We start from the raw sequence: 17,894 nt of genomic DNA on the forward strand, positions 1-17,894 counted from the left end.
CGCCCCGCGCCCTCCCTCGCCTCCCGCCGTGCCGCGGCTGTGGTGCCGGAGTCGCGGTTCGGAGGCTTCGCCCTGTGTTCAGCATCAGGGAGTGAGAGGGGTGCGCCTGGATCGTGGAGATTACGTCAGGCTATAGCGGTTTTTTCTCACGGTGTGTCTGCAAAATAATCGAAGCGCTGAATGAGATAAACTTTTTCTGGCTGCTGTCAAATATTTTAACTCTTTCAGCTGGCAAAGTGTTCTTCCAACAGTCGTGGTTTCAGAGGCAGTGTTGTTGCTGTGCGTGATTTAGAGGATATAGTAAGTGAACGGCCGGCTAATCAAAGCAGACCGAGCCCTCTCTAGTCCTGGTTGTACATCTGCACGTCTGCACACAGCAGTTGGACAAATGGGGCCTAAGCTGAACCAGCAAATTTGCTGTCTCCACATTACGACTTGCCTCTACTCCAAAACATCAATCAAACAAGTCATGTACCTGTGATGAAAGAGATTTGAGCTTGTGGAAGAAAATCGTCCTGGGCTTCTGTTGCATAACTTAGTATGTGTCCTTCATTTGACAGAGTATTCTAGAGACCATCTGTGATTGTTTTCAAGATAGTTTCGCTTAATGAGGTATGGGAGAGAAGGAGCCATGTCAGAAGAAGCTGTTGCTGAGACACGATTTTCTCTGAAGACAGTAGCTTTACGGGTGTTTCATCTTCCCCTTTCTTGGTATTATTCTCTTAACCAGGTAATAAATACATTATCTAAATATTGTTACTTTGTTATACATTTAGAAGTTTATTGCAGTGTTGTGCGTGCTCTTGTGATCTTAGTGTGAATTTAATTTGTACAGAATACCTTGGAGTTTAGTTTGTTTGCCACACTGAACTAAAATAAGCATGTCTTTTTGTCTTTTTCTGCTAATAAATGCTTAGTACATCAGCATACATCTGCTTTACCTGCAGTGTCTATATATCTCCATTTTGTAACAGTGCAATGATTCTCAAAATATCAAAATTCTCAAGTTGCCTTTTTTTTTCTTGTAGAATTTTTTTTAGTATTTAAAAGCTAAGCATAACTGTCATTAAATTTTGAATAATAGTATTGAGTTCTTCTTTTAAAGCCCAGGACTTTAATATGACTGTGTTTTATTTTTATTGAATTGGAAGCTTATCAGCAAAAGCTATGTAAAATTTCACATTTCCCTGTAAATACTTTTCTTTTACTGCATATAAAACCAGGATGAAGTATTCTCAGTCTTAACAGTATATGCTCATTTTCACATTTTTTCTATATTTAAGTACTTTAAACCTCTCAGTGCAAGATCACTGATTTCTTTTTTATGTTGCAGCATATTCGTATCCTTTTTAAATACCATGTGCAACTCCATTATGTGCAACTATTAACTTTCCTCTTTTTAGAGGTTTTCATGTCACTGTTAATCAATTTATGATCATGTTTGTAGGCACATACAAATTTAAAAAAAATCTCTTCATGGTTCTTTGAAACGTTCATTTTAACATTTAATTTTGTGATCTTAGAAGTCTTAATCTCAGATGTTTGGTTGTTGACTCTTTTCTCTGAAATACAGTAGTCTTGTGTAAGTTTGTGTTGGTGTTTCATGCACTGCCTTTTCCTCACGGAGTCCAGTGGTAGTTGTAGACTTCAGTCAAGGCATGGTACCAGGAAGGGCAGGGTTCTCAAGTCAAAGGTGCTTGACTTGTTGATTGTAAACTCAGTGCAGAGAGAAGCTTTCAATGCTTCTTCAAATTGCACAGTGCTGATAGTATTAAACAACTGCACAGCAATCAGGAGTGCCAGAGTGCAGTGGTGCTCTGTGTGCTCTCTCTGGTATGAGGAATCATATTACAGAAACACCATATGAGGCCTGAGGACTGTGGATCTGGTTTTCTCCCAGCAGTCAGTTCCTCAAGCAGCGTGAGTTTCCAAAGATTTTTGTGAACTGTGGTTTCCAGTTAAATGGCACTTTCCTTCTTTGTATATCTTGCTACTTTGTATGTTACAAACTTTGTTAAAGGCTTTTGATACAAGTTGCTTGTATATGTGGTTCTTATTTACTAATTGAAACACCTGTGAACCTATGACTTCTCTATATCCAAAATAAAATATAAAAAAATTTTAAACCGTTTATTTAGAGAAATGTACTTAAATACATTCTCAAATTGAGAATACATTCTGCTCAAATTGAAACATCACACGAGTGTTGGCATTAGGATCTTCCCCGTTCTTTCACAGCGCAAGAAATAGTGTTGTTGTGAAAGGTGAGTTCCTTCTCAGTATTTTTTTGCTGTTAGAGATTTAATTGAAGCCCTGCATTGTCCTGGCCTTAAGAAGAAATTAAAAAACCCAAATCTTTGTTTGAAAGTCATTTGCTTAGATCCCCATAGTCTGTGGATTTGCAGTATACTTTATAGTTCTTGGTGCTGCAGTCTGTCTCTCAGTATATATATTTGCAATTAAGTCACACTTTTATTTCCAGATAAAGCTTTCCCCAGGGTTAAAGAAGCTTTTCACAGTAACAGCAGTGAGTGCAATATCTGTGATTTTTCTGGCCCATCACTTTAAAAGAAGACGTGGAAAGAAAAACAAGAAAGTGCCACCATGGGAACCAACTCATCTCGTATTAGAGTGTACTAAAGCAGCTGCTTCAGAAAAAGGTATGTCATGGAACCCCCAAGTTAGGGGTTTCTTTGTTGTTTTCTTAGAAAGGAAAAAAAAGGGGTATGAGGGGATGGGTGTGCATAACTGTAGTAGTAAAAAAAACTATTTCCCTTTGATCATGGAACATTTTGGGTTGAAAGAGACCTTTAAAATTCATCCAGTCCAACCCCTGCATTAAGCAGGGATATCTTCAGCTAGACCAAGTTGATCATAGACCCATCCAACCTGGCCTTGAATGTTTCCAGGGGTGGGGCATCCATGACCTCTCTGGGGAATCCATCCCAGTGTTTTGCACCCTCATTGTAAAAACCTTCTTCCTTGTTATCGAATGTAAATCGACCCTCTTTTAGTTTTAAAGCCATTATCCCTTGTCCTATTGCAGCAGGCCCTGCTGAAAAGTCTGTTGCCATCTTTCTCACAGGCCCCCTTCAAGTACTGAAAGGCTGCAGTAAGGTCTCCCTGGAGCCTTCTCCAGGCTGAACAACCCCAACTCTCAGCCTGTCCTCATAGGAGAGGTGCTCCATCCCTCTAATCATCTCCATAGGATGGAACACCTGAGTGGGTTTGAATTGTTAGACTTTAAATTTTGAATTTGTCAAATGAGAAACAAAATTACAGTATCTTATAAAGAAGCTGGGCTTCTTCTCAAAGGTGAAGTTTTAATCACAAACCAGGATTAAACCCCTTTTTATCAATAGTGTTTTAGCAATGGGTTTTGCCATTCTTGTATGTGTATCTCAATACTGAGAAATTCAGATCTGATTTTTTGTAGAATAGGAGAATAATTAAGCTAAAACGCATAGTTATTATTATAGATAGTGAATTCAAATGTGTCATTTCTGAAGTAAATAAAAGAATAATTGTGGTTTGCTTCTAAACTGGATTTTATTGAAAAGAGTAAATGCAATTCTTGATAGAATTGCAAAAGAAGCAATATTTTGAGTTTGCAAGAGCTTTAAAATAAGTGTATCTCTTAGGTTCTAGTTGTTCCAGTAGTCGACAAAACTTGACTCTTTCTCTGAGCTCTGCCAAGGAAAAAGGATCTCAGTCCTGTATCTATGCAAATGGAGGACTTTTCAGTAAATACTCTGGTTCAGTTCAAAGCCTGACTTCGGTAAGTAAAAATGTTTTAAGGCTCTTGAATATCTATTAACTTGCATTGAATATGCATCTAAAGGCTTCACTGAGCTGAATGAACTTAGCTGAACAGACTGCACAGGCAGCTAGAGATGCTGAGAAGCCACTGTCCTTACCACAGAGTAAAAACAGTTTCTAGGCAGATGGCTTGGATGTAATGTACTCTGGCAGGAATGTGGTTTTAAGGATACTCACTATAGCAACACTTCAAAATCTGTTTATGTTTTTTAAGGTTCAGAGTGCCACCTCTTGTCACAGTTGTGCTTGTGCCAATTCTAATTCCTGGGATAAAGCAGATGAAGATGACATTAAGCTTGTCAATATCCCTGTCACTACACCTGAAAATTTATATTTGATGGGTAAGTCATAATAAGAATATTCAGCATTTACCTACAATGAATGTAAATAATTTCTTGGATTGATGGTAAAGTGACACACAATATTGTTGTGTTCTTTCTCAGTGTCCTGTTGGAAAGAGTCTGAGAACATTTCCATAAAATAATGAAATCATACTTGATCTAAAGTTAGTTTTTCAGAATACTCTTTATTCCATTATTGGTAGTAGTAATCCTTAAAATCAGGCCCCGACACATGGAGAAAATGATCACTTTTCTTTACACAAAAAGAAAGTAAATATGTACTTGGAATATACTGGTATAAGCTGGGAATTGATGTTGTTTCAACTTACATCTCTGTGATAGTTATGCTTGTTTTAGCTACATATTTTCCCGTGTCTCTAAAATGTGAAGGCAGCTGAAGCTGTGTCATGGAAGTGGAGGTGTTCCTGCTCTCCCCTAGGTATGGAGCTGTTTGAAGAAGCACTGAGGCGCTGGGAACAGGCACTAACTTTTCGTAACAGACAAGTTGAAGATGAAGCCATCTGCGGTTCCATTAAGCTGGGAGCAGGAGATGCAATTGCAGAAGAAAGTGTAGAAGTGAGTATATTCAGTCTGTAATCTGATGCTGCCCTGACAATTTGTTCTGTTATTACCTCAATCTTTCCAAATTCGAATTCAGTTACCAAACTTGACAATTGATTCCATTTCCAATTTAGTGGTACTGCATTTAAAGGAGATCTGAATTCATTCCTTCTGAGTTTTTTTTGGTTGGAGCAGGACATGGGGAGGGAATTAGCATTATTTATCTTTTGGCAATTGCTGATACATCAGTGTTTGCTTCTGGACAGTATTATCGAGCTATCAAGCAGACAACTTCCCCGCACAAAATGCCCTGGATCCTCTTTTTCTTTTATGATTATGTGAGAGGGTATCTGCTTGGCAAAGATAAATGTATTGGGGAAAAACAATCAATTTGTGCATATGCACAAACAATGTGCTTGAACTTTGTTTTCCTCCTTTCTTATGAACAAAATGCTAAAAATATTTTGAAATAAACAGGTATGTGTGACTTTCATTATTTCTAGTGCAGCAAACATCACAGATAATTCTAAAGTACTTTAAAATTTAGATTTTATTTTTATTACACTAAAATTATGTGTGTGTTCAGAAAAGTGTATATATTTTGGATGTTGAAGTTTTCATCTGACAGTGTTCCTGTGTGGTTTGTAGGAAACTCATGTGGCATGGTTTGCTCTGTGAAGGCTGAATATCTTTGGATTTTACAAAGGAATCTTACAGGCTGTAACCAAATAGAAAATCTTGTAATGTCTGTCTTCTTGCAGGATATCATTAGTGCTGAATTCATTCATAAGCTTGAATCTCTTCTTCAAAGAGCTTATCGTCTTCAGGAAGAGTTTGAAGCTACCCTTGGGGTCTCTGATCCTGCTGCCCTAGCTAATGATATTGGTGAGTACTGCTATTTTACATCTTTTTTGCTTGTAATGATGGCTCTTGGGGGAGGACTGAAATATCCAGTGAGCAGAATTATATTTATCAGTACATCAACAACAACAAAAAATCACATTCTTTACATTATTATGTTGTTTGATGAAGTGCTTCTATTTTAGATAACACTGGATTGAAAGGAAATGTTTTTCTTTGTAGCTTGTCAGTATTTAAACATTTATACAGCAAGACTATATGACCCTTTTTATAGCAAAGGTGTTTCAGAAATTTTACGCATCTTTTACGCAACCGTGAAACTGTGTATGGTTTGTCATAATTTCTTACTAAAAAGGAAAATGAAACTAGAAAGACATAATCTCAAGCAGATAGCCATTAGCAAAGGTCTTATCTCTAGTGAGTGAAATTTCTCACAGTTATGAGTGACTAAGCTGTTACAATGGCAAATATAATGAGTAGTTGCTGCCTGACATGCTGATTAAGTTCAGATTGATTGTTTTTATTTAAAGAATTGGTTTTGGATGTTCTTAGAGACGGATGCAGTTGCAGCCTTTCATAATTCAAGATGAAGCATCTGGTCTCAAATACCTGTCAGAGTTTAAAGGCAGAGCACGTTCTGGGATTAGCCCGTCAGGAGCCGTGTGCTGGGCTCCAGCTTGCCTGGCACGAGGTGGCAGTGCTGTGCTGTCCTCTCTTGGCCCTCCTTACCCTACATCGACTGAACACAGCCCTGACTAAGGGGGGAGTTAGATTTAGGTCAGAGCTGGCTTTCTGATACATCTGCATATGTAATCCTTAGAGCAAAAAAGCATTTGAATGTTTCATTTTGGTATCTGAAAGCATCAGTCAAGTTGCACTGTATATCCGTTATAATTAGAAGTTTGTGATTTCTGTCTTCAGGCCAAATTAATAAAATGGTACTCGAAGGACTTCATGTGAATACTCAATGTGTTTAGTTATTGTTTTGCTTAGTTATCCTGGGATTATTTATGTTTAATATTTCATTTTTTAGATGTGATAACTAAATTCTTGTTTACCAAGAATGTTCTGAGAATTTCATTCCTTTCAAATGTTCTTTATAGAAATAATTTGTGATCTCTTGAGTAGATGTCTGTTACTTTATTATTTAAATTTTATTTGTGCTGGCCCAGATGAGTGAGGAAAAAAGTGATGAACTTGTTTAGTGAATACTGTTTTCTATGTTCAGGATTTGGGGCTTTTCATCATTATCTTCCTTGAATTTTTGACTTGAACAGCAAGTGTGTTAAAGGATGCTTCACTTTTTCAGAATGTTTTAATAAAAAATCAGAAGGAAATAATTTCCTTTTAAGTGCTTGTGATGCATGGAAGATTTTTGTTCAATATTTGATATATTAACGACAGGAATGGAAGGGTTCAAGAGTCACAAGAATAAGCAGGTCCAAGAAAATCATGAAATCCCAGTGGTCAAAAGAAATAAAGAGACTACAGACTTCTTTGCACTACTAAGAATAAGAATAATACCCTACTGCAAAATACAAACTACAGTTCTGAACAGAAACAGAGATGAAGGGTCCTATGCTGTGTAGGAATGAATATAATTTGTGGCAAAAGAGGCAGCTCAGATGTTTTTCTGGATGCCTTATACCTAAAACTTCTTAAAGAAATTAGATAAAGAAAGATCCTAATCTATCATTTACTATTCAGTAATCTTGGAAAATGAGAATGGGTGTTGTTTGTTTGTTTTTTAAGATTTTGAGGTAAATTGGTAACTTCCTAATCATTTGGAACAATCTCCAGTGTGTCATGCCTGTGAAACAGAGTTGTAGAGTTTGCAGTTCTGTTACTACAGACAAAATAATAAAATTTAACTTGTGCCAGTTGATACAGTTTCATAGTAGGTAGGTTTTCTTGAGCTGTAGTTTTTTGAGAGATCTGCAGTTTGGTGAATTAGTCTAGCATAAGTTAGATTATAATATTTAGCTCACTGATGTGAACATTTATTTATATTTTTGCCTGCTGTTAAGGGAAAGATTTACCTTTTAGGGAAGTTATTTGGTCAAATGCTGTAATTTTATTAGCTATAGAGTTGATTATAAAATCATTTGTAGAGCTGGAAATTGATAAAAATTTATAATTTAGGGCATTTAAAGCATTGAATTAATAAAAAGCAAAGATTAGTAATAAAGATCTGAGTTATCTCTCTAAATAGTTTTAATGTAACAAACTCCATTTAATCCAGGTAGGTATGAATTATATATATAAGTGAGAGATTTTAAAAGAAAAATCATGAAGAAACACTCTAGGAAAGTTACACATCATAATCAGTGTAAGTTCGTGGCATGCTGCTGTAGAAAAAACCCATTTGTAACCTTTTGCTATGTGCAAAGGGCAGTACCAGCACAGAGGCAGAGATGCAGTCTTGGGTTTGTGTGGTTTTAGAATACTGTGTCCAGTTCTGTTGTTCATATTTCAGAAGATTGGAGATTCTAGACAGCTCAAAACAAACCATAAAAATTTTCCATGTTTTGGAAAAACAAGCTAATCTGTGGTTCAAGTTGGGCATGTCAGCTTCTTATTGAAGAAAATACTGAGAGGTGACTGACTTGTTCTGAATAGCTGCTTACACATGGAAAAGGCATGTGGTGCTGGGGGATTAGTAGACCTTGTTGTCAGAGTCATAACTAGATCGAATTTCTAGTTGTTCAAGTGAAACAACTTAAGTTCTGAAGTAAGCTACCCTCAACACACTTCAGAGGCAAGATTATTTTTTTCTAGTGCTGTTTTGAGGGACATTTTCATTCTTTGAGAGGAAGATACAAACCTGGGGTTAAATGGTCAGTGTAGTCTTTCTGGCATTTCCCCTCACTACTGTTTTTCTTCTTCTATGGGCCTTGGAATGAACAAGAACAAGCCTTTGTCCTGAATAAATTTGTATTGCCCCATCCATGGAAGTGCTCAAGACTAGGCTGGACAGGGCTGTGAGCTACTTGATCTAGTGGTGGCCGGGGGTTGGAAGTTGATGATCTTTAAGGTCCCTTCCAACCCAAACCATTCTGTGGTGCTCTGACTTGGGCCCACTGATACCAGGCCACACATTGCCTGGTGGAAGCCTCACACAGGGCTACAGACCAAAGCTGGATGGAAACAGCCTTTGCTCACTAACCCTCTCCCAGTCCTTGTGCTTTACCCTATGAATTCTGAAGGCAATGATACGTGAAAAACAACAGTTGCTAAAAAGTGTATCACACTTCACAGACAGGAAAGGCAAAGTATCTATGTTCAGTCACTTCAGCCTTCCTTAGACGAGATACACAGGAGAGCTTTTGGAAGAAGAAATTCATTGCTCTACTTCTTTTTCTGGTGGATACTACCAAATTATGACCTGGGCAGGTGTTTCTTGGGATCTATGGAAAAAAATGATGTTTCAATATATTCTTATGTTCCAACCCAAACCATTCTGTGGTGACACTTGCAGCTGGTTGTTAAAATGCTTATAACCAGCTCTTGTGCTTCAGGGTTTCAACTGTTGACCCACAGCAGTAATCAGAAAATGTTTAGCTTTGTTTTTTTTTTCTCTGATACATGGGAAGGGTAGATATGGTTTGTGGATTTTTCTTCCGTTTTCTCTACCTGAAGTTCTTGTGATCAGCCACAGCTGAAGTTGAGGCTCTGACAGTTGGGCAGATGCTATCAAGTGCTACATAAATGCCTGACAGGCACTTCTTATTCTTATTTATAAGTTGTTTCTATATGGTTTATAAAGAAGTCCCAATTTGTTCAGAAGGAAAATTACAAAGGTAAAAAATTCTATCAATTTCTCAATTTCAGTAAATTCGTCTATCAAACTTCTGGAGCTCCTGAAACCTCTCTCTCCCCTACTTACCTTCTGTTCACAGATGTTGCTCCTTACCAAAACCTTTAAATGTTATTTTTCCCTGATCAGCATTTCCCTCTACCTAATCAAATTAAGATCTTAGTACTGCCATTGGTCAATCATACCACAGATTTGCTTTTCACTTCGTGATCCCACTTACTATTTAAAGTTGTTTGTGCATGATAAACAATTTGCCAAGCAGCAGCCCTCTGGAGGAGACTGTGGTAATGTGTCACATGGGAGAGTCAGGAATGAGTTACCTGGGGGCCTGTTGGAATACAAGAGCTTATCACTGCAACCACTGTCTTCCCTCATGTGCTGTGTCTGAAGTGCTTCTGTTCTGCCTGCTAGGACAGCTACTTCCAATATTTCTAAATATTCAACTTTCAGCAGTGCAGAAGATAGAGGTATAAATAAATATATTTTCTCCCTGTGGGTAAAATACTATTAAGAGTAATAATAAAAATAATTGCAAATAATAATTGTCAACCTGTAAGCTGTTGTTGAGTTATAAATTATTAATACGACCCTGGAAAAGACTTGCATTTTAAATAGATGAAATAATGGAATGCCATTATGTTCACTGTTGTTGCATTCTCCACTGGACTTTCAGAATTATCATATAAATCAGTAAGCTATAATAGGATTTCTGTAGAAAAAGTACTTCTAGATGAAATTAAAAGAAACATGTAGGGCTAAACTGTGATTGTTTGTATGCTGTGCCTCTCAGTACTGTGAACCAGCATGGGAAGCCTACAAACAGGCATAAGGCTGCACTCCATCAGAAAGGAGGCAATTGGCAGAAAACTATGAAACAAAATATTCATCTTGTTATTTCTGAGTGATGAATGTAAAGGCGTGTAGACCGTTAAAAGCTTCCAGTACTTTCTGTAGTCTGCCCTTGAAGAAAGTTCTTTTTTTTTTCCTGTTTAGATCTTTTTCTAGCAGACTGAAATGTTAGTCGAGTTAACTTGGGAGGAATGCAAAGAGTTGGGAGAGAAACAATAGCTTTACTTACAAGCAGAGTTGCAGGTCAGAGGGGAAAATTCTCAAATTGTAGGGTTCCTTGTCAGCACTAAATTCCTAATACTTCATATTATTATTTTGATTACTGCTGTTAAAAGGAATGCTGGCATTCAAACTGATGGTGACTTGTGTACATTGGTCGTTAAACTTTTGACAGTATTAAAATGCTTTAATGTTAATATGTTTTAATTTTTAAAATATTTCCTTTTAATTGTGTCTCAGTTATACAGTTTAAAACAAATGAAGTGTTTGAGCTACTGCAGTAAGATCTCTCACAAAGGTCTGTGTTGTTGGATGATTTTGTTGAAAGGTTTGTCTGTTTCTTTTTTTAATTTTCTTCTCACACTCAAAGATATGTCTGGCATTTTGGAGAGAATAAGCACAGCCTTTAACCTAGTGGCAAAACTGTTTGGAGAACTGATTTACATATTAGAAACCTTTTCTTCAGCTGATCTTAAAACAAACAAAATCTTTGCATAATCAGTGAAGCGTTGAAACCTCATTTTTATGTAATTTATTAACACAGACTTCTATAATGTCTTCCTGTCTGTGGATTAATATTTACAGCCTGTATTTATCCTTCCTGCCTCTGATGTGTTATTGGAAAAATTTTAGTTTGAGTGTATTATGTATTATTTGACTATGTACAACAAATGTTTCTAGATATAATTCCTAGTCTCCAATGAGGAGCAGTTTGTAAAACTTCACTTAGGTGAGCTTTAGTAATACATACTATGACATAATTTAAAAGCATATAACTTTTTATGTTAGCTTGAAAACTTTTGCTTACTTTGTTCCTTCAAGATAAATTTACATTAAATAATTTCCTAATTTCTTAGTGGAGGCCTAAACATTTTTCTAGTGGCTCAAACAGGATTGAAATCGAAACAAAAGAAAACAGCAGCTTTTTCTCTAAGTGTGGAAATGTATTCATCCCAGCAAATGGAGGGAAAAGGAAAGAAAAGAATATTTCTAAGTCTGAGGAAAAGCCCAGAGAAGTTATCCAATCCTATTTAAAAAAAATAATAATACATATTTTGTACATAATTTTTAGCTATTGCGGTTTGTTGAAGTTCAGTAACTGCTAAAAGCATGAGGTCTCTCATATTGCAACTTCCTGCTGCAACTCCTTATTTCTGACTCCCAGCAGATACTCAAAGTGCAGATGTTTGAATTGGATAGTATGTCTTCTCTAATCAGTAATATTTAAATCTGTCCTTTAAAGGCATGTTGTCCAATATTAATAACACTTCCTTTCTAAATTGCTGTCCATAAAATTCCTTATCAGAAACCACCTATGTACAATGCTTGATAGTCGAGTAAGATTGGTAGTTAGAAGTTCAACTTAGCGTAAGCAAAAATATTTCTTCAAAAATCTTGTCTATGAAAAGATTATAATGCTTGGCTTTCTCAGTGATACTTTTAGTTTTGGCAATACTCTACTAAAAATGCAAAGCAGCTTTGCATAGACATGCAGTGAAGTTACTGGTGCTGAAAAATATTGCTATTCACAATCTGTATTGTTTTGTTGCTATTTGCTAACATGGAGTGTATCTGTTATCTTATTTGTATCACTGTTTATCTTAAAAGGTGAAATCTTTTCAACAGTGGCTCAAGAATATCTATTTTACTGGTCAATGACCCAGCACTGGAGAAGTCAAGGTCACTTACTATGGTCGCTTAGCTTGGAGGTTTTTCCAAAAACACTTCCAGTAAGATCAGAAAGAGTCTGTTTCTGGTTTTTGAGGACTTTTGTTACTGTTTGCCCAACAGCTTTGCCATTAGATCCAACTGTGTGGGCTATTTATAACCTCATTGCTTTCCCTTAAATGGCATCCCTGAGCCCTGTCTTCTTTCTGTCCACACCAAAACTCCTGTCTAAACCCTTGTCTCTCTCACTTCTTGACTCGTAACATGTTTTGTCTTGCCTTGTCCATTTAAAACTTGCTTGTCTGACATGGACTTAACTGTTGTTTATAAAAATCACCTTTGCTCATTTTTCTGACCAGATTATTCCTCTCTCTTAAGAAGTCTCTGTCCCTTGGGAGCTTCTCTTCAAATGAAAGTCCTCCTTTTAGCACTAAAAGCTGCTTATAATGGAGCCACAATCCACCAACATGGTTTTATTTCCCAGACTTTGTTCAGTTAGCTGTTCCTGTGCATCCCTGCTCAGGCCTCCTAACATGAAATGCATCTCAGCTAATTCTGCTCATTCCTTACAATATGTGAGCAGCTGCAACTGTCTCTTAGTCCATTAAAAAAAAAAATAGTACATATGTACTTTCTTTTTGTGTAAAGAAAAAGTGATCATTTTCCCCATGTGTCGGGATTTGAATTAATAGCTGCTTCGCATTTTGAAAAGTTATATATAAGTGGAAAAAGGCCTCCAAATGCAGGAAGTTGTTTTTTTTTTATTTCTCCTCTCTCATGTTCTTGTGATTCATTCTTAACAAGTTATAGTTTGCAGATTCTTTTTCTTACTAAAAGGTGTACATGCACTTAACTTCTATTTGTTTGTATATCTTGTGAGTATAAATGTGCTAGAGGTAGGAAAAATCATACCAGACAGATGGCAATGAGTGAAGGTGGGATAAGTGTTTATTTTTGTGGCTGGAGTACTGGCAGTGTGAGGTTATATAAACTGATGATCAAGAACATATTTTGGCCCATAGGGCCAATTCCTCTTTTAGAACTTCTCTGGAAACAATCTCTTCTTGCATTGCAGTCTACTTTAAAGAGAGGCTTGTCTGAAACATTTTTGGGCAAAATGAAGAAAGGTGAGCCAGAATAGGTTGAGGGAGACACAGACAGCGATAGTTTAGAATTCGAAAAGACTTCCAAGGTAATCAACTCTCTTGGCTTGGTCCCTTAGTCTTGGAAGTGCAGAAACAATGCTTTGAGCTTTCCAATTGCTTTGGAGTGCAGTATCAAAATGGAATATTGACAGAACCATAAAATCAGCAAATACAGATCTCTGCACTGCAGTTTTATTAATTCAGTAGTTAGAACTAAAATAGATACACTTCTGTATCTATTATTTTTGAGGACTTAAAATGAAATTAAAACATTGCTTGTATGTAGACATAACCAAAAGCTAAGAACTTTTCTTAATGGATGTGTCTACTCTGTTTAAATCTTGCTGCCCTTTAAGTAGAAGACTCTGACACATCAGGCTGGCATAAATGGTTGTGGTGTATCCACACAGCACAGTCTTCAAGGATTACTATTAACAGGACTTGCTATTTAGCACTTGCCATGCCCGCTTCTGCACATTTATTTGCCAAGCATATAGTTAGGGGATGTTTTTTTAGTTGTTTACCCTATAGCTGGAAGGCTCAAGTAGCTTGTGTAAGCATTTCATTTCTAACGACCTTTTAGTATCTTACAATTTTCTGTAACTTCTGTTTCAGCTTGAAATGTTTCAAAGTTGAAACCATATGTGGGAGTAAACATATTTTTGTGGGAAGTTATAGCAAAAGTGAACAATAACAATGGAGGGAGTAAAAGATATTATTTATGTGTCATTTTTCTCACATGCATGTATTTGTGCAGTTAATTGCTCAAACTCTTAGAAAAAATAACTGGGATTTTGATGGTTCAAACTAAAGGTATTTTTTAAAATAAATTACTGTCTCTGATTCTCTGTGAGCTATCTGGACTGTGCACATGTCCCACCTTACCTAATAATCCAGTTTGTGGTGAAGCGCTGTGGTGTAACTGATTCAAGACCACATGTCGATCACACCAGGCTTTATTCTCTCTCCTGCTATTTAAAGCTGCCCTTGTTCTACATGGAGAAATGCTGTGAGTATTTAAAGGTGAATGTATGCATATTTCCACATGGCTTGGCACTGATTAGCAGCTGCTCGTAGTTAAAGTTGCCATCTAGTCAATATATTTGTTACCTGTGGTAAACCAGAGTAAGGTGAAATAAAGCAAGACTTGAATAATAAAGAATGTACATAATTTCGGTGATCTCCGATGGTCAGGTTACTCTAATCATTACTTGCTTATGATTCAAGTATTAATATGTTGTTACTAATGCATTTAGCAACCTTACAGTGTTATTAACTTGGTTTTTTAGATTAAGTGTGATAATTGGTCTTATTTAGTAAACTAAAGATTCAGAAGAACTCTTCATAGAGTACAACTTTATAAGTATTCTTATCTCATTCTTTCCCATTCTCAAGGGCAAGGGGAATGCAAGCAGGCCCCAGTCAGTGGGGCACTTAAGATATTCTTTAAGTCTTATTGCTTAAAGTTAAGCATATATCTTAGTAATTTAGGTTCTTAAACTGTATCTGTGTGCAGCTGGGTTTGCAGAAGCCAGTCACATTCCTGAGTAGTGTCACTGGAGTTTGCAGCATTCTGTAAAATAGTTCTGCCCTGAAACTGAAGGGAAGACTGAGATTATTAGGCTGTTCTTACAGAGTTTTTCTGTGTCAAAAATGCTCCATTCTGAATAGACAGTCCAAGTGGTAGCCCAAAACACACAAGTATGTCTGCATCTTTTGATTTTTATTTCACTGAGGGTCACCAGTTGTATAGCTGGTTCTATCTTTGTCTGATAATTCAGGGGAGAGAAGGTATCATTTTTTTCTGATACTGTCTTCATACAGGTAAGTGGAATTATCAACTGCTGGACAGCATATGTTTCTTTTAATGGAAGAACAAATGACTATGTGGGTTCCTTCTGTCAGGCTGTCTTACTTGTTTTGAAATGTCAACATTCCTATAGCATGGTGTACTGGCTAAAGAAAAACCTTCCCAGAAATCTTACTTTGACAAGAACATCTTGGACCATAGCCTTATGCTGTGTCCAGCAAAGTAGGTTTTTTGCCAGAATACTAAACTGTTTACTCTTTTGGGTTTTATATAACATGTCAGGAAACTAATTTGAAAAAAAATTTGAAGAAATACTTAGAAACACAACAAGTTTCAGGAGCTGAGCAACAGTTGCTGGTTATTATATTGTCCCTTTCCATCACTGCATGTGCTAATATCTGCTCTGTGAAGAAATGCACGGTGGGAAAGCCAAGAAGGTGGCAATGAATTGCCTTGGAAAGAAGCAAGGGATACTCTTAGTAATGGACTGGCATAAACATCCTGCTTTTGAGTACCCACTGACTTACGGGTGTAGAAGAACTGAGGCCAAAGGGAGAAATTCACTTTTGAGACTCCTCTCTCAGTCTGGTGAGAAGACTTTTCTACCTAACCTGCTTATGGAGGCCTCTGGCATAGGAAAGGTACTAAAGGTACTAATTTCTAGATGTGGAAGCTTGAAAGTTAACCTTGTACTTTCATCTTCTGTAAATATGATACTGCATTTTGAATCTGCTCTTCATCCCCATGAGTTAATGTACTGTCACACTGAATGGGGTTGAACAGACCATTCCTTTGTCACTAGAAAGTGTCTGTGCAAAAATAGCAGTAGGTTGCACTTGGTTTTGAGATGTGAAGAACTGAGAAAAGGCAGTGACGTTCAAATCTGATGACTGAGGTGTCTGGCAGGCTCCTCGGGGCTGTGCTGTATAGCCTGGGGCTTCAAAGTCTCAGCTTTGAAGTAAGCAGCACTGGTATTCAAACTGGTCTTTGCTGAGGACAATAGAGATGTGATGCTTTCTGAACTACAGGAGAATGGAGTACCCCCATGAAGAGGAGTGACAACTTTGTTCTGCACATCCATCTAAACAGATTCTGTCCAGATTAGACAGCTGAGCAAACTTTGCTTGGTTGCCAGATCTTCTGTCTCAAATCAAATACAAGCACAGAAACTGTTACCTAAACTAGTTGACTTGAAAACAGAAGAGTGGTCAGAAGCGGAACTTTTCTGTAAAGGATAGGGATTTAAACCTTAAAATCGGGGAAGATCCACTGATTTTTAGCTTCAAGGTAAAGAAGTTGTGAAAAATGGTAACCCTGTGTAAGTGTAGAACGTTATAATGTGCAGTTATGAATCAATGTTTACATTTTCCAAGAAATGAAAGACTGTGTGATAGGGAGAGACCTTATAGTGACATGTAGTTTACACGAGATACACTCTCAAATCTATTTCAGGATCATATGTCTGTAAAGCAGAGAGTCAGAGAAGTAAAACAGAGAAGTGAACACATGCATACATCTATTAGTGTTTATTAAGCTGATTTCTCAGCTGTCAGAACACATGATGTGTTAATTCAGGTTATAAAATACACATCAGATGCTGCTTTATCTTCTTAAAATTCAGATTTCAGCAGTGCAGCACCACGTGTGTTTACTCTGCCTCTTCCTTGAGATCATAGAGTTTCTCATGGTGAGGTCTTTCTATTTTGAGATTTTGGTTTTACAATAAAGCATGCTACAATGATTCAGACACAGCTTTCACAGGTCATATCCTCTGTAATGAAATGGTATTTTTAGCCTTCTGATAATTTCTTTGCTTTAAAAAAATTGCAACTATCAGAAAATATTCCAACTCCATTATCAATTTATGGAAGAATTTTTTAGCAGGTTTAAATCTTGAAAGAATCCTTTATCACAGTTCCGGAATATCAAATTTAAATGTTATTTCCTAATATTTTTTGTAATTTAATGTACCAGTGTGCATGGATTACAGGAAATAAATTGAAATTACATTCCTTTCTCAGGTACACTTGATTTTTACATGGAGAGACTAAAATGATTACTTGTGTAATTTTCTGCTGTTTATTTACCTTTGCAAGATGAGAGCAATAGGATGTAAGAGCAGTAGCCATGTTGCTTTGTTTTACACACCATTAAATGTGCTACTCTGCAGTACCAATGTAACTTTATGGACAAAGTCAGCATCTTGAATGTCTGAAAACAGCCAAATTATTATCAACATTGCAAAAATTGTTATTATTTCTTTCCAAAGTATTTGGTAAATCTCTTGAAGATTGTGAGAATATTTTAGGCAAATTGCATCTTTTTCCAGAGGACAGATACTGCAAATCAGTACCTCACAGTTTTCAGGTGGATTTTATTGCTTATGTGTGTAAACTGAATGGATTGTACTATTAAATTTTTATAAGCATTCTCTACTTATGAAGAATATATTACTGTCATCTATACACATGCTTTTAATTCAGCTTTTAATCAGTTGTACCACTTTTGTCTTAAGAATAAAATCAAAGTAATACAGAACAGTGACTGAAGAACATCTTGGGGTTTGCATGATGATAATTAGGTGAGAACCCAGTGTCTTGGAAAATGGACCTTTTTATACCTGTATGAGTGTGTTGTAGGTAGAAAGCTTTTATGTGAACCCTGAATATTGTATCTGTGCTTGGAAACAATTATGAAAGCTCTGTTGAGTCAACTTTTTCCGAGGAAGTAAGATTTGGCTCTCTATTCACACATAAGCAGAAGATCATTCCCTGCATGAAAACTACTGAGGTTTCTGTAATGGA

At 36.7% G+C, this 17,894-nt stretch overlaps 1 protein-coding gene across 3 annotated transcripts in view; it reads left to right on the top strand.

Annotated features, from left to right (window-relative positions):
* The first annotated feature begins 7 nt into the window (after positions 1-7).
* The window catches only part of MIGA1 (mitoguardin 1), a 37,752-nt gene continuing 19,865 nt past the window's right edge, over positions 8-17,894 (top strand). For 2 of the 3 annotated variants that reach the window (XM_008640823.2, XM_017743477.1), the window contains exons 1-6: positions 169-730; positions 2,483-2,660; positions 3,642-3,778; positions 4,034-4,160; positions 4,600-4,736; positions 5,483-5,606. In XM_008640823.2, coding sequence (XP_008639045.1) covers positions 608-730; positions 2,483-2,660; positions 3,642-3,778; positions 4,034-4,160; positions 4,600-4,736; positions 5,483-5,606 — 826 coding nt within the window. In that variant the 5' untranslated portion in view covers positions 169-607. The other variant, XM_017743474.1, reaches the window with a different exon arrangement.

This window comes from Corvus brachyrhynchos, unplaced genomic scaffold (assembly GCF_000691975.1).
Source record: "Corvus brachyrhynchos isolate BGI_N302 unplaced genomic scaffold, ASM69197v1 scaffold48, whole genome shotgun sequence".
In the NCBI taxonomy this organism is placed as follows: domain Eukaryota; kingdom Metazoa; phylum Chordata; class Aves; order Passeriformes; family Corvidae; genus Corvus; species Corvus brachyrhynchos.